This window comes from Calonectris borealis, chromosome 1 (genome assembly GCF_964195595.1).
Source record: "Calonectris borealis chromosome 1, bCalBor7.hap1.2, whole genome shotgun sequence".
In the NCBI taxonomy this organism is placed as follows: domain Eukaryota; kingdom Metazoa; phylum Chordata; class Aves; order Procellariiformes; family Procellariidae; genus Calonectris; species Calonectris borealis.
Window position 1 is genome coordinate 125,921,338 of NC_134312.1, and position 22,354 is coordinate 125,943,691.

The following is a 22,354-nucleotide window of genomic DNA, read 5'->3' on the forward strand; positions in this document are numbered from 1 at the left end:
ATCAGCTTTTATCCCAAGTGAAATATGTTTGTATAGTTGCCTGGGCACAAGGACATGACACTGTTCTGTCTGCTTCATGCTAGAATAATTTTCAAAGCTTAGGAGGTCAAGGAGGCAAGCACTCTGCTCCCTTTCCAGGTCGGTAGTTTCTATATTGCATAGCAATAGTGCTTCTGACTTTCCATATTAGAACAGCTGCAAGCATTAGTTTGTGATAAGTCTTTTGTTGTGGTTTAACCTGACAGGCAGCCAAACACCACACAGCTGCTCGCTCACTTCCCTCCCAGTCCGCAGTGGGATGGGGAAGAGAATTGGAAAAAAAGTAAAATTTGTGACGTGAGATAAAGACAGTTTAATAGAACAGAAAAGGAAGGAATAATAATAATAATAATAATAATAATAATAATAATAATAATAATAATGGTAGAATATACAAAGTGAGTGATGCACAATGCAAATGCTCACCACCTGCTGACTGATAAGCAAGTAGCGATTGCTACTTCCTGGACCACTCCTCCTACTTATATACTGAGCATGACGTCATATGGTATGCAATACCCTGTTGGCCAGTTGGGTCAGCTGTCCTGGCTATGCTCCCTTCCAGTCTCTTGTGCACCTGGCAAAGCATGGGAAGGTGAAAAGTCCTTGAGTAGCAGCGTACTTAGCAGCAACTGAAAACATCAGTGTGTTATCAACATTCTTCTCATACTGAATCCAAAACACAGCACTAGGAGGAAATTTAACTCTATCCCAGCTAAAACCAGGACACCTTTACAAAAAACTCAATCTTAGGGTTGCAAGAAGGGGTGTGACTTTTTTTCTATGCTGGAGTGTCTTTCATTTTGGCAGTGGGATTCACAGCTCTTTGTTGACCAGCAGAGGCATTTTGAAATGGGCTTCATGTTCCAAAATGCTCCATGCTTGCTGTCAACTTCTTGTCCCCTCCCCACCATGCTTCTCCTCCCGTTTAGTCTGTCTGTCTCGGGCATACCCTGTCCATACTATCTTCAGATGTAACACTGTCCCTCAATTCTGTTTCTCCGATGGTGACTCTTCTTTTTAAGCCAGTGCGGTTACTCCCCACTGGTTGCTCTCAGGTTGCCTGAACACACCAGAGTTTTCAGGAGTGCTTGAGAAAAGAGCTCCAAGTGCTCACTTTTAGTACTAAGTGCCACAGGCTCACCTGCAGCTCCCTGTTGATGTCTTGTAGCACACTACAGGGGCCCTGGTCCACCAACCATGCAGACCACTGCCCTGTTTATCAATGCCACAGTTTTGCCTGGGCAGCGTGCCCAGGGTGCTGCAGGGGATCTGAGCATGGGAAAGGGAAGACGTTTACTTAACACACTTACTCCCGAGTGAAATAAGGATGCCACCCAACTACTCATCGATACCTGGGAAGCAGAATGCATTCCTGTAACAGACAGAGCCCTAATGGCCTTCAGAAGCAGCAGCTGAATGCAAAGCCCTGTTGTGTTCACGTAGCTAACGGGTAGAGCATAGACCGGCAGCATATTCAGTACAAACAGAATTTTTAATTAAATAATGATGGTGACCTCTAACAAACTTACTCTAAAAATGTGCAAACAGTTTTCAGAGATTTACAATTGGACCTGTCTGGGTGAGTTTTCATACAACTCTTTTAACCTTTGCTCTTTGGGTGATCTCATTGCCAGATAAGTTAGGGTTTTTTTCTTCTAGAGTATAAAGGTGCTAGACTTTCTAAAAATAAAATGCTGTAAAAAATGTCTGTCTTTTTTCTGTGATGAAAATAAAATATTTTTTCCTTAGCTTCATTTTAGGAAGCATCCTAGCCAGTTTTGCACTAATCTTCCAAAAATATTCAACATGAAGTAGCAAATTACATAGACAGTTTTTGACCAAATAGCTGAAGTTTGGAAGCATTCTCAATAATTAAATGGAGTCTTGCAATTGAAACTCCTAAATGACTAGCAGCAGTACTACCAAATGATATATAAAAAATAGAACATTTTGCATATCAACACATTAAGAAAGGAATTAATTCTTATTCCTTCTAAAGCTCATTTTCAAAGACAAACAGCACATAAATCAAAGCACCACTTAATGCATAGTGCAAGTAAGCATGTGCTTTTAGTTTGTTCCTTTTAAGAGATTTCATTAGATCATTTGCTTTTACCAGTTATGGTTTTATTGCACGTTTTAAAAGTGTGTCGCATCAGAAAATTCTATATAGTTAGAAGAGATATCTAACTTGAGTAAAACATCGTTGCTTCATTCTCATTTCAAACCCATTGTGTAAGCTATGCCTACAGAAAATAACATTATAAAAATCCAAGTAATATTAATTGTGAAACAGAATTAAAACTTCCTATTTATTCATTTATCAGATGTCATAACACTAATGTTAATGTTTTGGATCATTTAAGTGAGTAAGCCACTACAGTGGGTGCTATGCAAACTTGCTAGCACTGGAAAATTATTCTACCTTGATGTGCATCTTAAACACTGACTACAGACAATAAATGTTTAGGGCATTTAACAGTGGCAGCTGGTCAAGGTTAACCCTAAAATCAACTATGTACATTGTCGTATCACAAAGCTCATCTGACAAATCAAATCAGCCTCTAAGGAAGCCAGCCTGGACTTGCAATACAGCCGCTCCAGTTCGGGACTGAGCAAACGCCCTGCTTTCAGCAGCCGCACAGACCGAAGGCAGCACCGCGCGGATGCCGTAGCAGCAATTCCAGCTCCACGCTTTATTCCATGGGGCTGGGCTAAGCCATTGCACAGTTTCGAAGCTGCACTCCTGTTCTCACCCATGATCACAATGTGATTTTCCAGTACCATGACAATTCCAAAAATACAGATTCCGCTTTGACAGACCATTTGTAGCTATGGAAATAGCAATGTCCCTGACAATTCACCAAGAATTTTTTAAACAATTGTTGAGTGGGCATTCAGCTCTTCAGAGAAGTTTTAGCAAGTCACTGCAGTTAACATTAAAACAACTCTCAGGAAAAAAATAATTCAGGAAAGCAAATCATTAAAACCTCTGCTAGGGCCAAGCATCCCTGATCTGGCCAACACAAAAGCTGCCGTATTGATTAGCCCAAGAGTCCATCTAATCCACTGCTCCGTTCCCTGTGGTACCGAGCAGCGAGTGCCTAGGAAGAGAGCAAGAACAAGAGCGGCACACGCCGATCCTTCCTCCAGCATCTGGCCACACGTAGCTTGGGAACTAAGTCAGAAAAATTAAATACCAGAATTCTGCTGGTTTTGTATTCAACAGTTTAAGGAAGATGTGAAGGTTTAAAATGTTTACAACAGTTTAAAGGAAAAAGTGAGAGAGGGGGCATACTATTTTAGCTGCATTGGTATTTATTCACATTTTGTACTGCCTCTGCTCAAGCAGCGGAGGATCTGCACAGCCTGTACAGACTGCCACCTCTCCAGCATGCCAAATACTCTTCAAATATTTGCTTTTTAATCAAGAAATTATTTGAGCTGCTCTGTTTATTCCTTGTCTTTTTAAGAGCTCCTGTTCTGCATTTGAATGATGAAAGCCTACAGCTCTTTCAAATTTAGGGTTGTGTTTCTGAGCTGCCTCTTTCAGCACTTTTTGCATTTCTTATTACAATTCACAGAAGTAATTATACTGCCAATCCATTTGCGTTTTCCAGTTTACAATTTACAGTAGTGTAATAAAGAATTAAGCAATGTTACCAGGTAACCCCCCTTGAAAAGAAGTGTACTGGCTCCTTGTTACAATTTAGCATTGCTCTGGTGAAGTCAGTAATAGCATTAGTCATTCTCAGGAAAAAAAAGGAAAAATATCAGTGATTTTGGTTATTGAAATTAGATAAAAAGTGAATCTGTTAGGGCAAAAAGGAAAATAACCACTCAATAGTTGTGAAAGTTGAATAAATGTAAGTCTAAAACTATCTCAAAAGATGATTTAATACCTCCTCCTCTCTAAAGGCTAGCTGGATGCCTGCCAGATGTTATCATCTAATGTGTCATTGATCCAGCGAAGGTGATTCCAAACCAGGTCTGCTTCAGTGCTTTATTACTCTTATACTTGGATTTTTTTTTTTCTAGTATTTAACATAAATCTCCCTGAGTTCAAATTAAAGCCATTATTTCTTGGCCCGTTAATCACCTTTTTCAGTAAATTGCTACACAGTCAGAGACATTTAAAAGGAAGACCGGGCAAGGGATGTAAAACAAATGCAGTTCCTCCACAAATCACATTTTCTAAGCTTCCTTTTGGTCTTGCTGCCTTCAAGAAGAATTACTTCTCTGTCTCTGTCCTGCCATCACACTGGGCTGAGTGTTACATTCCATGCCTGATCAACACCAAGCAGAGCAACATAACTGCCTTCTGTGCCCTTCATGGTATTCTTTGATGTATTTAGTTATTTATAACATCATAGTTCGGTTCCTATTTATTGTAATTCTGTATTTTTTTCTGCAGCATAGACAATTAGTCCCCATTTTGTATTTGTGCATTTGATGTCCTGGTTTTACAGAGAGTACTTTGTATTTTTTATGAAATTTCTTCTTGTTGATTTCTCCAACTTATTCAATATTTTTAATTTTGATCCTGTCATTCAATGTGCTTGTAACTTCTTTCAACTTGCTGTCATTAAAAACCTTTTTTTATAAGCACCATTTTTATTCCATGATTCCGGTTATTGTGACTAATACTGATTAGCTCTTGGGGCAAAAACCCACCCATCTTCTTGCATTTATTCCTCCTACTCTGATAACCCTTTATTAGGAATGATTGGTTACTTTTTTCCCTAGATGATATATTCTTATGTGGAAGAGCATAAAAAGACACATTTACTACAAAATAACACACCTACTCTTTATCTCCTCTTCATCCATTAAACCAGCTGTCCTACCAAAGAATAAAATCAGGTTATTTGACATATACACTTGACAACTCTGTGTTGGCTGTTCATGGGTGATACTGGGTGTTTATTTGTAAAAATTTCTGGAATTAATATTGTTTTGTCATTTTTTAATTTTTCTAATGGCTCTCTGCATGTTGAGCTGAGCCTGATGGACTCAGAATTTCCTCAGACCTCCTGCTCTCCTCCTATCTGTAAAGGATAGTGCGGAGGGAAGGATAGGTAATTTTTTTGCATTAGGACATACACATGCTCACTCAACAATCATTCAGAAATCCTGTCTATTTTCCACGGAATTCACTGAAATAATAGTTGCTAATATTTCAAGGAATGTATTTCTTTGAATATTTCTAAACAGAACTGAAAAATTTTCAAAATAGTTTCATTTGGTAGTACACTGCATCCAAAGATACAGACGTAGAGGTGCATAATCTCTGAAAATACAGAGAACAAAAAATGCACAGGATCCAAGGGTAAGTTATTTTCGCACTGTTATCTTTGTCTACAGGACACCAATGCACATAAAACACATGCTTCCACTAGCTGTTATTTCTTTAAAAAGAAACATGCAATTTTATCCCCAGCTTAGGCTGCGAAAATACTGAAGAGGTCACAACACAAAAGACTTCATACTGAAGGAGATTTTTTTCATGTGTTTTCCTGTGATTACATCCATCTTGCTCATAAAGATCTGCTCTTAAAGAGATGTAGTCTTCAAGTTCAGTCTTCTCCTACTATAGCCACTAGCAAATACTAAACATGGAAGCTAGTTTCTCCTTGCATGGAGAGCAAGGCAATATAAAAATATTCAGCTTTGCTTCCCCCTGTACTTTCATGTTTTTCAAACAGAGTATTTCCAATAAGTGTACAATTAAGACTGAACACGAGACCCTTTTGTAAGGTAAGCGTGTATCTGTCCAAACATGTGCCACCCAAACTGAAACTAGAAGTGGGGCAGCCTTGGTCCTCTCTCTCATGTTCAGTCTGCTTTAGAAATACCAGGTATCACAGGGGGGAATCTACACCTTCCCCCAAAATAAATTAAAAAAAAAAAAATTGAAAATTCTGCATTGCTTTGCATTAGGTGTCTTTCCTGTTTCCCAGGCAACTTCAGAGAGCGAGGAAAGATCTGATGTATTTTTATATATATGTATCAAGTCAAATAAAACTCAGGATCAATTCTTTATAATGAAATGGAATTAAAAGAACCTGAAAATGCAATTTGCCATTATTAAAATCTAATGGCAACTTTATGTCAGATAATTGACACAGATTCATCCAGAAACGGGGGGGGGGGGAGAGGCGGACAGGGATATTGCTGCTCCTCTGGAGAAACCGCTCCTGTATGGATTCTGTACGTCCAGCGAAGGGCAGATATATAGCAATAAAGTTACAAACAGATACTTCATCGCTTTTGCGCGGGACCGCAAGCACCAGGCCGCAGTACCTGGTGCAGGGCCGCCCTGGCAGGGCCGCAAGCAGCCGGCAAAGGCCACCGAGGGCCGGCACCGCCCGCCGGCTCTGCGCCTGCCGCACCGGGCGCCCGAGGAGCGGCCCCAGCGCGGCGCAGCAGCGGCCGCCTGGCCAGCCCGAGGGCCTGGGGAGGGCTACCGCCAGCCTGGCTGGACTGAGGGGGCAGGCAGGCGCTCCTTTCCTTTTCGGCTCGGCTCGGCTCGGCACGGCCGGCCCCAGGTACCCGCCGGCCGGGTGAGATCCGCCCGCCCCTACCCTCCGCCCCGGAGCGGGCGCCCCCCGCTGCCCGCCGGCCGCTGCCGCAGGAGGCCCCGCCCGGCCCGGCAGAGGCGGAGCCGCGCAGGACTCGCAGGCGCTGCCGCCGCTGCCGGAACAGCTGCCGCCCGCACCGGGGCCATGGAGGAGTTTCACCCCCACAACGACGAGGTAGGGGCCGCCGCCCTCTGGCGGGGCGGGGGGGCTGTGGGCTGTGCCCGGGTCCCTCCGCCAGCCAGCCCCCGGAGCCAGCCGGCCGAGAGCGCGGCGGGGGGCGGGCAGCGCTGCCGAGGCCGCTGCCCCTGCCCTGGCCGGGGCGGGCGGGTTGAAGGCTGTGGCTGTACAGGTGGGCTGTGCGCGGGCACCTCCCGCTCCCCGACGCTTCGGGCACCCCCGGGGCCCTGCAACACCCGGCGGCCCGCCCCGCGGCGGAGCGGGGTTCCGTGTGCAGGCCGGGGGCTCGGCCCTGCCCCTGCCTGCCGCGGGCCTCAGGCAGCCGGTGCTGGTAGCTAAAAGTTCCCGCAGGGGAAAGCAGAAGCGGTGCTGGGGGGTGCTGCCGCCCGCTGTGGAGCTGTCAGCCTGCGGCCATTTTTCTTATATCGCCCCTGGAAAAAACAGCGAGTGCTGGGCCCGGTCTGCGCTGCAGGCTGATCCCTGCCAGCCAGGACTGAGGAGCCTTTCCCTCCCCGGGGCCTTATTTCGGGTCTCTAGCCTCCAGTTTTCATTAAAAATAAACTCGTAGAAACATGATTGTCCTTGAGATTTCTGTCCGTGCCCAAGTGTTTGAAATTGAAGGATGCGAAGAGGCCGATGGCAGAATGGCACGTGCTGTGTTGCCTTCGGAAGCCAAGCTAAGCGCTGACTGGTAGGAGTGAGCAGAAACTAGGAGGCATTAAAACTTGCAAGCTTTTTCTGCACTTGAGAACGTTACTTGCGTAAGCTAATGACTACGGAAACCAGCCTTTTTGATACGAGCGTTGCGAAACCTTGTGTTACCATTTGGCAGCAAGACGTAACCCGCGGGTTAGTAAGTCCGTGACTTCAGTAAAAACCAGGATTAAAAACCAGGATTAAGACCCAGAGGAAAAGATTTGCCATTTAGCTTTTTGTCTTGGAGAATATTCCCATGGCAAGCATAGACAGTGGTGGAATTTAATCGTTACAGAAATTGAACTTGTTTCCGAGCTCACTGAGGCCCGAGGTTTTTGGACCCAATCAAATGTGTCTAGCAAAACAATACTAAATAACCTATGCATGGTGCTGGGGAAAAAAGTAAGATTTTAGAATTATACTAACAGACTATACGATGCAAATAACCAGACACGGGGCCTAATCATTACGTGTTACTTAGAGTAAAACTGCATCATTTGTTTACTTCTCTATCAGAAATAATAATAATTAATTTTTATTACAGATGATCTTCAATGCTGATGAGGCCCACAACATAGTTAAGGAGGTAGGTTTTAGCTAACAGCTGTATTTCAAAGAAAGTCTTTACCTTACCTTGCACTATAGTGAAAGCAGTTACTTTCATTGACCATCCCAGATAAATTCAAACATACATGAAACTATTATTTATATAAAATAAAGATGAAGTTTCATTTGGAGCTGCTTTAAGCTTCATCTAATTGCTGTCTTCAACTACCTAAAGAGGAGAAGGTAGATGAGAGAAGAGAGTGCCAGAATTCGCAGTGGAAAGACGAGGGGCAGCAGTCACAAGTTGCAAGGGCAATTCACTCCGATTTTAATTTTAATTTCCGCCCCCCCCCCCCTTAATCCAGCTAGAGAGTAGTTAATCACAAGAGAGGTCTCAGGGGGAGCTTGTGGAGTCTCCAGCCTTAGAGATTTTTAAAACTTGACTGCACAAGGCCTTGAGCAACGTGATCAAACTTGGAAGTTAGCCTTGGCTTGAGCAAGAGGTTGCATTACGTGAGCTCGTTATTCTAGCAATGCTTCTGAAAAACTGGTTTTACACAAAAAGAGCAGGCTGAAAGTGAGTAGCCTGATGGTCTGAATTAAATACTTGGTAACTGGAAAGTGATTAATGAAGAGCCTGTGGCGTACAGATGCTGTTAGGTTTTTCAGGGAAATACCATTTTGAGAAAGGGATTCCTGGAGGAGCTCTGCAGGTCCTTTCACACCTGCCCTGTCTGGAAGGGAAAGGGCTGGACTTTTAGAGCTGCTCCAGTACACAACAGCAAGCTCTTAGATGTCAGATAAATGACAATTCAGCCCTTTATGTAACTGTCCCTGCCTTGAAAGGCCAAATACGGTATGACAGAGTCTCTACTTTCCCACCAGGCGCTGGGAGTAAAGCCAAGTGTTTCTGTCTCTGATTGAAAGCTTAACCAGGGCCGAGGAGTTCTAGCACTGGGTACATTTCTGGAAGGACCAAAATCCCCGAGGGATCTTGTTGTCCCTCTTCTGTCTTCTATTCTGTTTTGTGAATGTTTGTTTCCATTGAGTCCTTTGTCCGGCTTTATACACTGTGATCAGAACTAATTGGGCTTTTTAAGACCTGGGGCACAAGTCTCTTGCACAGCCTGTTAGTGGGTGGTTAGTGCGTGGGATTCATCTTGCTGAATTAGAGGAGAGCGTAGTTTTATTTTACTTACCTTTTCCAGGTGTGCATTTCTTAACCGAATTTCTCAATTTTAAGAAGTATCCATCAGCACGTAATTCTGAATTTCTTAGGAGTAGAAAATGCAGTTTAAGAGTTACAGTTAGAAGGCTCTCTGTTCAATCATTTTAAGTTTAAGCAAGGGTTGGCCAATGTGTAGCTGTGGGAGAACATGCAATTTTCAAGCAGTTCAGATATTTATTGTGCTGCAAGATATGACCCTTGAGTATCTCTCAGTCTCTTATCTTCCTCATCTTTTAAGCTGGGGTATGCATTTCATTATTGTCGCTCTAGCTCTGAAGATTTTGGTGTATTGCTCGCAGGCTCTGAAAGGTTGGCCAGCCCAAGCTGACATTATTGATTTGAGTAGTACCATTTCCGTTAGTGTAGCTTCTGAAAGCCAAGCTGGAGTAGGCAGTCATTAGGAGCAGTGGGATGTGGTAGTATCTTTACTGGTAAATAGATACATTCACTTAACTTGGTACTTAAAGCATATGGCTGAGGTCTTTCCTACAAGAAATGTTCAGTCAGAGCCTCATTTTTCTCCATGTAATAATGTGGTAAATATGTACTAAAAATAAGTTTCCGAGAAGGCTCAGTTTCCTTCCCATTCAGCAACTGATACCTGATGAGCTCAAGTGATTTAAAGTAGTCCAATTGCCAAATAAAATTCCTCAGATTATGCGAGACATTTTAAATCTCTACATTTTGAAGTATGTTTACTGTAACTATTTTTTTTTCTCTATTTTAGTGCATAGAAAGTGTTTTAGGCAAGGCAGATTATAATCACAACAAAGTCAACCAGTGGACTGCTGCTATAGTAGAACAGTCGCTGACACATCTGGTAAAACTCGGAAAAACATATAAGTACATCGGTAAGTACAAGCAGTCATACTTTTACCACATAGAACCACAATAAACAATTGCTGACAGGTTCATCTGAATGCAGTGCTATATTCAATAGAAAGTTTTAAACTGTAAACGTAGCAGAGCAGAAACCTGAACCGTTCCCTTATATAGATTTTTAGTAATACCTGTGGTAAAACCATGTGGTTTCACCTGGGCTAAGCATGCTAGCAACACTTAGCACAGAAGATGACATGTTACACAGTCTTTCCTGACTGTTAAGCAATCCCAAAACAATTATATCAACTTTTTGATATCAGCTCAGGAAATAATTGCTTATCTTAAATAAAATTTTCAGTAGGATTAAGCTTCCTGTAAATACAGACGTTTGGAAGACTTTAGTCCTGTATGCTAAGTCACGTCCCATTATATTTATATGCATATCTGTCAAAGGGAAATGGAAATAAGTAGAAGTGTAACCCACTTCGGTCCTTTTGTGGAGTGTCGATGTAATAGCAAGTGTTTGCACTCTGTTCTGTTTTGAAAGTCTTGGATTCAGACTGTCACTGGTTTTATGACCATTGCAGGTCAGTCTAGAAATGCTGCATGTTACTGGAGTGTGGTTTCAGAGAGCAGTCAACCAGTACTTTTGGGAAACAACTCTCATCAAGTGCGACTTTTGCTGTACCCGTGAGGACAGCACCTGCAATCCTGTTCTGAGGTGCACATGACACAAGCCGTATCTAAGTAGTTTAAAAGATAAAAACCATAATCCTATTAGCAAGCATTTTGTTACAGCTGTTGTCTTTATGCAAGTAAAAATAATCATGAAATGAATAACAAGTTCTTGAGGAAAATACTGGGGGCGAGGAGGTTGTCAAAAAAGGGTTTGACTTAGCTGAATGCCACCTGCCAGCCATTTGAAAACGTAATGCAGGCTTGAGTTCAGAAGTACTGAATGATTCACCTCTTCTGCTTTAATAATTAATTCCTTGATTGTATGACTGTATCTTGCAGTAACCTGTGCGGTGATGCAGAGGAGCGGAGCTGGTCTTCACACAGCAAGCTCGTGCTTCTGGGATACCACAACTGATGGTAAGTTTCCTCAGTCAAATTAAAAATCTGTAGTAAAAGAAATGTTACTTATTGCTCAGTTGTAGTAGTTAGGTTGAACATTTTCAAGAGCGATTGCAGAAGCAGTAGCTTCCAGGATTAGATGCTCGTTTACAATACCAGCAGAAATATTTTGTTAGCAGTCAATGCCTGCATTAAGAGCGATTGCTTTGTAAATTATGAGGTGAAGCAGAAATGCCTTCATTCTGAAACAAGAGTCAAAACATTTAATCCTCGTCAGTAACCATGGATCAGTTGAAGAGGCAGTAAAATGTTGCTCACAGTAAATGCAAGTGGCTAGTCCTAAACATACCTGCCTGTCTGCTACTTTGGAGGAGAACAGAACTTGGTAAAAAATAGAAATAGTTTGACTAACAGTATGTGTTTCAGTTGCTTAACTATCAGCCAGGCTTTGGATGCGTTTTATGGCTTCTAAATTAGTTCTAAATGCATTTTTCCCAGGTTCAGAGTATCATGGGGAAACAAGATTAAAATAATCTTATGTCTGTCACAGGCTCAGAAAGGTCTTGTTAGAAGAGGGCACCAAAATTTAACTTTAAAATAGAGATGGCATTAGAAAGCCAACCAAGTTTTAAAAAAAATCATAAAGTGAATTTAAGTAAACAAGTACAGTTTAACCTTCATGTTTCCTTGGCTTGTAAGGCATTGAAAGTTTGATACAACAGAAGAGGAAAAATTACAGAAAGTAAATACACTAGAATGTATTTGATCCAGTCTTTTTTCTGATTTCTTGTCTGATTATCTTGCCAATTTCAGTATGAGATTTTCATGGATTTTTGCAAGTCCAGCTTTTAAAGAGAGATACTGAAATTGTGCTTTCCTGGAAATTGTCTTAAGCATACAAGGCTCATGTTAGGTAGTAAACAATGTACAAGTTAATGAAAATGTTTTGAGGAGTGTAGTCTTATTTATAGCCAAGATGACATAATAGTACTTACCTTAAATCACAGCTGAATTATTCATACTATTTTGACATAATTTACACTGCGATAAAATGAATGTAGTAAAGACACTGGAATTCTATTTTTATTTTGTAATAATCTCTTCTAGGAACCTGCACAGTGAGGTGGGAAAACCGAACAATGAACTGCATTGTCAATGTGTTTGCTGTTGCTATTATCCTGTAGCTGACTGGAAGATAAATATAAGCAACACCGAAGCCTTTAAAAAAAAAAAAAATCATCCAAACACACGGCTAAATATTTCAAACCATTATTTGTTTTTGTATGAGGAGCATACAGAAGCTCTCTACAGAGAGCATACAGTCTAAGCCAGTTCTCATAGATTAATTATCTGAAAGCTAGCAAAAAATTTAAAATATATATATGTATCTATCTAAAGAGAAATTTTTAGTAATTTAAATATTCAGAAGTATGTTAATGAGAAAATGCCACAAAGATCAATACAATTTATATCAAAGCTAATGTCAAAGATACTTTATTCAAGAGGAACAAACCACATCAAATCAAAGGAAAGGTCAAAGGGCAAGCAAGACCTCTCAGGATTATGGTGCATTTAGGAACAAATTATGAACACAATTCAGAGTGGATATACTGTAAACAATACTGGTGCTTCATGTTTGATTAAACAAAGCTAGCTGTCACATTGAATGCTGGTGCTTGTGAAATTGCATGAGCATCACATTTCGGTCAAGCATGAACATTTACATTGAAATTAAATCCAGTTAAGCTTTTCCCCTGGAGGCAGAGGATGACTTCACTGGGACAAAGGTGAAATGTACCTAGTCCTAGCAGAATTCTAATTTATCTTCAGAATGAAGAACATAATATTTGTTATTGATTCAGGGAAACATGCTGGGGATCAGACATCGGCCCTTAATTCATAGTTTACAAATCTGAAAACATTCTGAAGGTACTTAAGTTTTATTTTATTCCACGACTGCGGAATTTGTGACAAGCACTTTATTGATTCCTCATGCAGTAGCCAGGAGCTAGGGTATTAAGACTGGACCCACATTACTCCCAAGTAGGATTAAAGTGTTCAGAGAGAAGGCACACACATTTCTAGAGGCTTTTGTTAGCTTTGAAAGCATTTATCTTAAAGCAACATATCTGTTCTTTATAGGAGTGTTTGCTCTCTAAGACTAAAATGGAATCTTAGTCCTGTGAAATAATGCAGTTAAGGTTTAAGCACTAAGAATTCCCCTCCTGTAAAGATTTATGCAAGTTCTTAATTTGCTCATCTGATGAGTCTTAACTTGAAATATTCCACGTGGAAGAAAAGCATTTGCACATATGCAAGTATTTGCTGGATTGGGGCCTACATTTTTGTTGATTAATGCACAAATTAAATGATAGAGAGATGTGTCAATACCAAAAATGCCTAAATGATTGCTGCCACTAAGTGGCAGCTACATTAAGTTGTTTTCTCAGATGCTGCTTAAGGATAGAATTTTTTCTTTATTACTGCATGTCTTTGGAAGAGACTGGTAACTACCTGACAGCTACCGTAAGGCTGTTTTGGATTTTAACAAATGAATATTAAAGCACTATTATGCAGTTTTGTTTGGGTTTTTTTGTTTTGTTTTGTTTTTTTTTTTCAGATAACTGACTATTAGGGCATGTAGCAAGTGTCCTGTAAAAAGAACAAGCTAAAAACCATTTCACTGCTTAAATTGTGTATACGTATAGCTAGTATGAGACTACAGAAGGAACGTGTGTACGTGTAATTCACAATACCGTTCAAAATCTCTTGCTTTGCAGACAAATAGACTTCCGCTTTTACCTAAGTGCAAGTAAAATTAATACTGTAATATTGCATTTGCCTAACAGGCAAGTGTAGCCTGAAGATGTACGTGTATGTTGTACTGACCATCAAATGTATAGTAATTTAACATTATTTGGGTTAGGACAGCAGTTTCTGAACTAGGTGCCAGCATCCAAGAGCTGAGTTGTGGAATTGACAAAAATGCAGTAGTTTTGCTGATGTTTGGGATTGCGCAAAGTGAAAAAATAAGTGGGGTAGCAACTGGAAAAAGGATTGGTACCATTGACAGAGCATAAGAAGTGGGTGATTAAAAATGGTGGTGGCTGTTATCCCCCTTCAATGGGCATTTAGGTGCCACGGTCAGACAAAATGTTCCAAATAGCCATTTGTAATCTCATTTGGTATTTTTGCTTTCCTTGAAAACAAGATGCACTGAGTAAGACTGTCAGTTTAATGAGGCTGCTGCAGAAGAAACCCAGAAAATACTGCTTAATTGTCAGACTGCTTCATTTTTCTTTCTACCAAAAAAAAAAATAAAGTTTTGCCTTAGTTGTATTTTTGCCTCATGTGTTCTTGATCAATATAAATAAGAACTGAGAACAGTATTTCTCTTACTTTCCTTCACTTGTATACTATAGTGAGAATTTGGGAAATTTATTACAGTTGTGCGTGCATTTTAGAGACAAGGTCTCACCAAAGGCTAGTTCCCAGACTTGGCCTAATTTCTCACACCTCTTGTCTACTCGGACCTCTTCCTCTAACTGCTTGTCTTGATGATGCAAATTAAAGTTTTTGTTGCTCCAGAAAGATTATTATGAAACACTGGGAAAAATATTTTCATTCCGCATCATATCCCAGTGAATTTAACTTCTTTCCCATCTTTCCATTCTCCATCCTTTGAGGGTACAAACAGCTACTTGTATTCAATATAACTCTCAAAATGAATCCTGAACACCACCTCGTGCTTTTCCAAGTTTCTTTTCAAGGATAAAACTATGGATTGCAGAATATGAGAATGCACAACATTTCAATAGTGTTCTCTATCAATATAATGTTGTCTTAGTTGTTACAGTCAGGGATTGAGTTATTGTTAACAATGGGGATCTTATTAATGGGACAGAAGAGTTTGCATTAAGGCATAGCCTATATATATGGAGCTATATGTTCCTACATATGATTTCATGACAAAAGACACCTGTTATTCCTCCCATACAGAGAGGTGCATAAGAATTTTGTTATCTAAATGGAAAAGTGTGGAAGGGAAAGTAAGGGAGCAGATTCGTTACTTTCCTTTTCATTGCCTGCCAGATGTCCATCAGTAACTGTCACCTTTATGATGATTGTCTTCCCATTATACTCAACTTGATGAAGGAAATCTGGGTATGTTCAATTTAGATTCATGCAATCCAAAGCACTTCACAGAAGCCACTGAAATCCCAGCTTGTAGCTAGCCTATTCAGAGTTAGACGTGAATGTCAGAGCACTAATACTTTGAATACACCATAAAAGAGAGAACATTAACTACTGGTAGCCTATATGCATTAGTACAGTAGCTGCCACATAGAGAAAACAGAGTTTTGTTCTAATACAGGCAGCAGATCCTGTAATGAACAGTTCTTACCTGATTATTGGGATGCACCTTGCTGCCTCCTGTACAATCTGACCAGGTCGTTTGGTTCCCGTTTAAATCGGAGAGGGACTTTTTAGCACAGTCACAGTGTCACACAGGCACAGACCGAACCCCCATCAGAATATCCTGAGCCAGGAAGTTCTGCCTGCATATCTGCAGAATATTCCCAGCTTGAAGCCAGCACCAGTCTCTCGGGGAGTATCTGAGCTCGGATGTGGTATTCTGTAAATGCGGCGATAAACCCAGTTGCAAAGTGGCTCCAAAGCTATGCAGGCATGGTGACATTGTGTTGCATGTGAGCTGCTCTAGCCCGTTGGGTCTATGCCAGGTAAGGGGTCTGCGGACATTGGCTTGTAGGTGGAACGGTTTCTCTCTTCCCCCCACAATGGAAAGAAGGCTGCAGCCAAACACCGCGTGCCCACCAGGGGAGGTTTTCTACTCCCATGAGTCTAAATCACTATCGAGTAATCGGAGGTTTCAGCTCATGTGTTCCAGCAAGCATGTTTTTAAACACAGGAAACATACTGTGACAGCAGGTTTATTTGTTACGTGGAAGTTTTCTAAAAAGGAACAGAGTGCTGCTAGAGTGACAGCTACAAATACTCTTGTAACTTCCATGTCTGACCTAAAATGACTTGGAAAGGAGAACCAGGGTTACAGAAACACACCTCACTGGTCATTACGGTTTGTGTCAGGCGCTTACGGTTACTTTCTCGTGCAAAGAAGCTAATGGGGCCACATAGCACAAGTGCATGGAGGAAAAGAGACAGAAAGGCAAGTTTTGTAGTGGCACTACCATTATAAATAGACAGTTTTACCATATCTGTAAGTTAATTACAGAGTTTATAATCTATGTTTACGTAGCTTCACAGTGTAGAGACCACACAGAGTTCAGAATTAAAGCCATTAAAATCCCCGATCCACAGGAGAAGGTGGCAAGATGGACTAGCTGGCTCAGCTATAAGAAACTCAAACTTCTTTCTAGTCAGCAGGTTTTCCTCCTCATAGGCCTATATTGGATATAATTAGAATAATTTCTGAACAGCACCTCCTAAATCAGAAACATCACCATATCTGCAAAACTCGCCTAAACACCTTAGGAAGAAATTAAACATTTTCTGCTATCTGTTTTTGTACAGTTTACTGAAGTTTTTGAGGCAGCCTTTATTCAGTGCTTGTTCATGACCACGTGGGTAAAATTAGAGGTTGGGGGAGAAAGGGATGAATGAAATGAAGTCCTTGTTTGACAAAACCAAGGGTGATCTTTCTATATATACCCAGTCACACACACATATATTATACATATATTTACAGGTATGTTCATACCTTCTATTTATCCACTTCCCTCACAATTTTGAGTCATACATAGATAATTTTGTTCATTTAGAATTTCATCTCTTGTTGCTTATTTCCACTTCAGCAATGACTAGGTATCAAAACAAGTGCTCCAACAGCATTTGTACAAACAAATATCCTGGCCAGAGATAATACAATTTAGCATTTGGATATTAGCCAGCAGAAGTGAGAGGGCTGGGTGACAGCAAGGATATGACTGCCTTTATTGGTACTCACAGCACTCCGCTTGAGGCAGTCACTACTTTATCCAATCTCAGGCAATAACTTGTTTTCTGTGTGGGCTTCTACAATGGCTGTTGAAACTGGTCTGACCAAATCACACAAGAATCTACTGCAGGGTTTTGAGTGATGGCATTTGTTAGTTTGAAATGTCTTCAAAAATATGTAAGGACCTCACAGATCAGTGCTGTAAATAGCTATATAGTGTTCACGCCTGAGTTGAACATTTTAGGAAATTAATCTTAGACGAACTGGGACCACAGTTGTAGCTAGATGGTCTGCTAATTTTGTGAACAAATTATAGTTGCCTGTTTCATGGCACTCATTATAGGTCCCCTGAATGATAATTGAAATGATTGTTTGTAGGGAACAACTTTGCAAAAGCTGGCTTTGGAAGGGAAGAAATTGAGTGGTTTTAATTTGAGGTTTAGATCTGGATCAGCAGAGGCTTAGGGATCGGTCAAGACATCTTCCAAGCTCAGCTCTTTGTACCATTGCTCTGATACCTTAAGCAAACTTACGCATTTGCCTCTTCCCCCCCCCCCCCCCTCAAAATTTTGGCTTTATCTGGATAGGAGCTGGTAAATACATGCATTCCAGTTTGGGCTTCATGAGTTGCTCCACACGAAGCAAACACAAACCTCTGAACACGCGGTTCTGCTGCCGCTGGGGGGGGATATGGCGAGCGCTTGTGCTGCCTTGAACTTGGGCTAACGCGGGCGGTACAGCCTTGGCAAGCCGGGCTTTAGCTGAGACTGGAGGTGCCCGCCCTGCACCTTGGGTGCTTACTCAAAGCTGCCATCCCACACCCATTTCCCGGCTACGGCAGCTTCGGGGCAGTACATCCTGACCGGACTGCCTTAGAGCTTGAGCGCACACCGGCCGCCTGCACCTCCGGGTTTCACGGCCGGCACGGCCATCGCAGCCGCTGCCTTTCGGGATTTTGCAAGCGCTTGGGTGCGATGCTCCTGCAGGGGAGCCAGGGAGCAGCGGGGCCGGGGCCGGGCCTGGGGCCGGGGCCGGGGCCGGGGCCGGGGCCCGGTCGAGGGCGGAAGCCGGCGGCAGGTGGCGCCGCGGAAGGACGCGGCCGAGCTCTCCGCAGCGCCCCCGCCCCGCTCGGGCTCCCGTGAGGGTACGTGCGGTCCCCTCGCCGGCCTGTGGAAAGGCGCAGCCGCCGGGCCCTGGGAGAGCCGTCCCCGGACGTCTCCCCCGCCTGAGGGGCCTGTAACGCTCCGGCGCGTGGCGACGGGGCAGCACGCCCCCAGCTGGCGGCAAGCCCACCACTGGCCGGGGCGCCGAGGGGCCGAGGGGGTCGGGCCTGGCCCGGCCCGGCGCTGCCCGGCAGTGGCTCAGGCGGGGCCGCTGGCAGGGCCCGGGGCCGAGCGCCCGAAGCTCCCCTGGCTCCCCTGGCCGGCCCGGGCACCCCCGCCGCGGAGGAAGAAGAGCGCGGCCTGGCCGGGCTGGGCTGCGGGTGGGAACGAGCCCGTTGTAGCCGGCAGACACCGCTGCCGCGATGAGCCCTGCCCCGCCCAGCTGCGTTTCACAGCGCCCGTTAGGAAAGCCCGGTGCTTCCCTGCCTCGGGGGCTCGTTGGCAGCTGCTGGCGAGGGGGCTGGCCTGATGGGTGACCCCGCGGCCCGGGCCCAGTGCCGGCCCGGGCAGCGAGGAATCGTGGAAAGGAGAGGTGGCGGGAGAGCGGTCAAGCCCAGTCACTGGCATGGGAAACAACCAAGGTGGAAATGCCCCGCCTGTAGTCTTAAAAGTAGGAGTACTAACACCTAACAGTAACTTTCTTACCAAACAGCGTGGGGCAGTTAGGGTTATGCCATTCCTCTTGAAACGTATGTTTTCTGTGAAATTGTCGTAGCCTCCAGGAAACATGAGACTGCAAACTGCCTGTCATTGCTAGCTGACAGATACCCCTCGGGCGCCCTTCTTACTTCCCTACTGGGAATTCGGGAGTTACGGCAGCGGCAGCAGCTGTGAGCTGTGTATGCAACAATCACCCGCCCATCTTCTGACTTCGGCTATTTTTGTATTAGCTGTTGGGCCTCGTAAAAGTAAGCTTTTTATACGCATGCTTAACAGTATATATGACATACTTTTAATTTCAGTGTTGCTACTATTAAAAATACTTTCTCTTGAGAAGAGACACAGAACTGCCATTCATATATTCGATTGCAACCGTAGTGATCTCTATTGGTACTGAACAAATGTTGGGGAATTAAAAATAGAATTGATGTTATATATTACCAACCTCCTTCATTCACCCACTGGAGCTGATCGAGGGGCCGTACAATCTCGTAAAAATTTGCATGATGTTTTTTCTTTTATAAGCCAAACGTGAAATGGAGAAAAGCAAAGAAGAGAGGCCATATGAAGGGGCAGGGAAAACACCAACAGCTGAAACAGAAACTTAAGAAAGAATATAGATCTCCAGATGTATCTATTTTTTCCACATAGGTTGGCCACTTAAATGATAGGAAAATTCCAAATTGTAGGACCAACCTTGACATGCAGCTGAGTTTAGAAACCTGGTTTCCATCCCTCTCTTTTTCAATATTTGTTCCTTCCCTCGGCTTCTATCTCATTTCTTTAGGAAAACAGATTAAACAAATAAACCTAGCTTGGAAACCTAGTTTAAGAATTGCTCAAACAGTAGCAGTGGAAATATATGACCCTCGTTCTCCATAATAATAATAATAGTAGTAGTAGTGTTGTTATTTTAACGATGTTATCCCTGCATCACCTAGAAGCACTAAGTTGGGAGCAATGCCTCACTATGCTGTATGTTATTCAAACATAAAACAAAAGCCCAGCTACTGTCTGAAAGCTGTTCGGTTTGACTGCAAAGAGAAGACTGCAATGGATGGATGCAGGCAGTCCTAGGAATGCAAAGAAGCAATATTAGCCACCCCAAAACCAGTGGTCCTAGAGAGGAATTTGAGCCCAACAGTTGTTTCAAGATCAGGATAGAGATGAGGATCTCTGAGATCATGGCTGAGCATGTTGATGCTGACTGATAGGTCAAGGACAACAACAATAGAGGGTTAGGGATCTGCCTGCTTAAAAATTCAGTCACAGCATTTTGAGCGTTGCACTGAGTTAGAAGTCAGAGAGGAGAAGGTTTAAGATGAAAATGGGAGCATCGGCAGTTGTATGAAATACTTTCTCAGTAAGAGATGGAAGAGAAGAAGGGCTGGTAGTTATATTAGCAAGAAATTGTTTTGATTGTTTTTTTAAAAAGATGAGAGTATTCTTGAGTTGGGTGGAGAACAAGACAAACAAGGTGAGAGTTTCCCTTCGCAGCTTGTGTGTCTGTGTCATTTATAAGATATGCAAAGGCCAGTCTTGCGCAACCTTTCCCACTCACACTTTCCTTGGCAGGAGTAACTACCTACTCGGCACGTGAGGCAGCAGTTTGCTAGCTCCCTCTGGCAACTGATACTGCTGATAGAGTTTCCTTGTGTGGTTACAAAATGCAAAAGCTGTCCCCATTAGCTGGCGATGAACCGTGTTTTTGTCCATTGGTAGGGCAAGAAGGGAAGGCCCAGCGTCTTTAAACAAATTAAATGGCTGATATTAGCTAAATAAGGAGGGAACATCTGTTACTTCTAAAGGGGAAGTGGCCATATTAATGGGTTACAGCTTAGTCTTTGCAAATGACTTGAAAGTAACATGAGGACTTGCATCATTTTCTTGGTTTTGGGGCTTGTTTCTGTTGCTTACATAAATGTAAGTGTACCTGTTAAATTTTCCTGTAGTAAGTTGTCTCTATCTATCACCCCCTGACTAAGTCTGAGAAATGCAGATTTTTTTTTGCAGTGTAACCGTTAGGGAATGCTGGTTTTCCTGTCCAGCCTCACAAGCCAAGGCTCATGTAGTGGCTCTCATCATCTCCCTCCCTGATTACTACTGTTCCCTTTCTGTTGGCCCCAAGATCCCCTCCCCAAATGTTGCTACAGAGATCTTCTCTCTATCACTGATACCTGTATCCTGCTAACTTATAGTTAACCACCCCACCACCCTGGAAGGATTTAGGGCATACAAGTTCCTGCAGAGAAGGAGTCAGTGCATAAAGGGCTTAAATAGGATATTGTCTTCTTGCAGGCTATCAACAAGGAACACGGGCAAATGCTCTAAATATACTAATGTACTGGCCCTGTAACGCAAAGCTCAGACCCACACTCATATCACTTTGGTTATCCTGGAGCAGATATTATTCAGAGCGGTTGCTTGGGGAAAAGCTGCTGGTATGCCCCAGGCAGGGATGTGAGGGCACACCGCAGACAAACCTGCAGTCGCCAAATGGTCACTTCATTCATTACGATGGCTTTTATAGCAGTACCAGCTGAATGTCTGACAGATTAATGCAAATAAAGGCATTAAGGCAGTCATTAAATTACCAATAGCAATGAGTAACTTGAGGCAAGATTCCCCAGCTGTGTTTGCCACATGGGCTTCGCTGACTGCCTCAGAGGGTGTGAAATGGCAGGGAAAGGAGTTGCTTCCAGCTGCAGCAATAACTATGGCAGATATTATAATCTTTAGAGGTTTCCTGTAAAGTGAATGCGAAGTAATGTTGAGTAACCTAGCATCAGTTAGTCCTCTGTAAGCAGGATTTCATTGCCACCCCTGTTGCTGTCCGTTACACACTATTTTTATCATTATTTGTTTTGGTTTGTAATGTTAGGTCTTTGCTATTGACCGCTTAATTTATGCATGTGAGACGAACAACAGTGATGGACAATGATCCATATATTGACTTAACCATTTGTAGCACTATACCCCAGTGAGAGTATTTCATGAATTGTTAACAGATGAGAGGAACGTTCATAATTTTGAGGCAGAAGGTAGTTGCTGACAGTCTACAGGGCTCCTTTTCTGTCTTCTCAGGGGGATTTGCTCTAGAAAGCGTTTCTCACAGTTGGTTTGTCAGTCTTTGCTGATTATTTCCTTGCTGCTGTCTGAGCAAGGTTCAGGTCTTAGAGGGCTTGTGTGAATTCGCCACCTGAAAGCGGGCTTGAGCTAGCATTGGTTGTCACAGATGAAAGGGAAGTATGAGAAAAAGGCAGAGAGGGTGATAAAACCACAGCAGCAGCTGTCTTCATTAGCGGTTCATGGGAACTTGCCAAGCCTTGGGTCATCCTGCAGGGACATTTACTTATGCCCTGGCTGCATGGCACTGCAGGGTAGA

General features: G+C 42.9%; 1 protein-coding gene across 3 annotated transcripts; it reads left to right on the forward strand.

Moving 5' to 3' along the window:
* The first annotated feature begins 6,687 nt into the window (after positions 1–6,687).
* On the forward strand, positions 6,688–14,508 carry DYNLT3 (dynein light chain Tctex-type 3). 3 transcript variants are annotated; one of them, XM_075174339.1, is made up of 5 exons: positions 6,688–6,797; positions 8,041–8,082; positions 9,998–10,121; positions 10,680–10,813; positions 11,110–11,188. In XM_075174339.1, the coding sequence occupies exons 1-4, from the start codon at positions 6,768–6,770 to the stop codon at positions 10,784–10,786; spliced, it is 303 nt and encodes a 100-aa protein (XP_075030440.1). In that variant the 5' UTR covers positions 6,688–6,767; the 3' UTR covers positions 10,787–10,813; positions 11,110–11,188. The 3 variants fall into 3 exon arrangements, with proteins under 3 accessions (XP_075030440.1, XP_075030421.1, XP_075030430.1); XM_075174320.1 differs by lacking the exon at positions 10,680–10,813 and adding an exon at positions 12,277–14,508 and having other exon boundaries at positions 6,690–6,797; positions 11,110–11,187; XM_075174329.1 differs by lacking the exons at positions 8,041–8,082; positions 10,680–10,813 and adding an exon at positions 12,277–14,508 and having other exon boundaries at positions 6,700–6,797; positions 11,110–11,187.
* The last annotated feature ends 7,846 nt before the right edge of the window (positions 14,509–22,354 follow it).

What these genes read in the sequence shown, in the direction of transcription:
- DYNLT3 (XM_075174320.1), top strand. Translation starts at nt 6,768, where the DNA reads ATGGAGGAGTTTCACCCCCACAACGACGAG. An exon ending in CCCACAACATAGTTAAGGAG is followed by an intron (nt 8,083 to 9,997) that starts GTAGGTTTTAGC and finishes TCTCTATTTTAG; the next exon opens with TGCATAGAAAGTGTTTTAGG. An exon ending in AAAAACATATAAGTACATCG is followed by an intron (nt 10,122 to 11,109) that starts GTAAGTACAAGC and finishes TGTATCTTGCAG; the next exon opens with TAACCTGTGCGGTGATGCAG.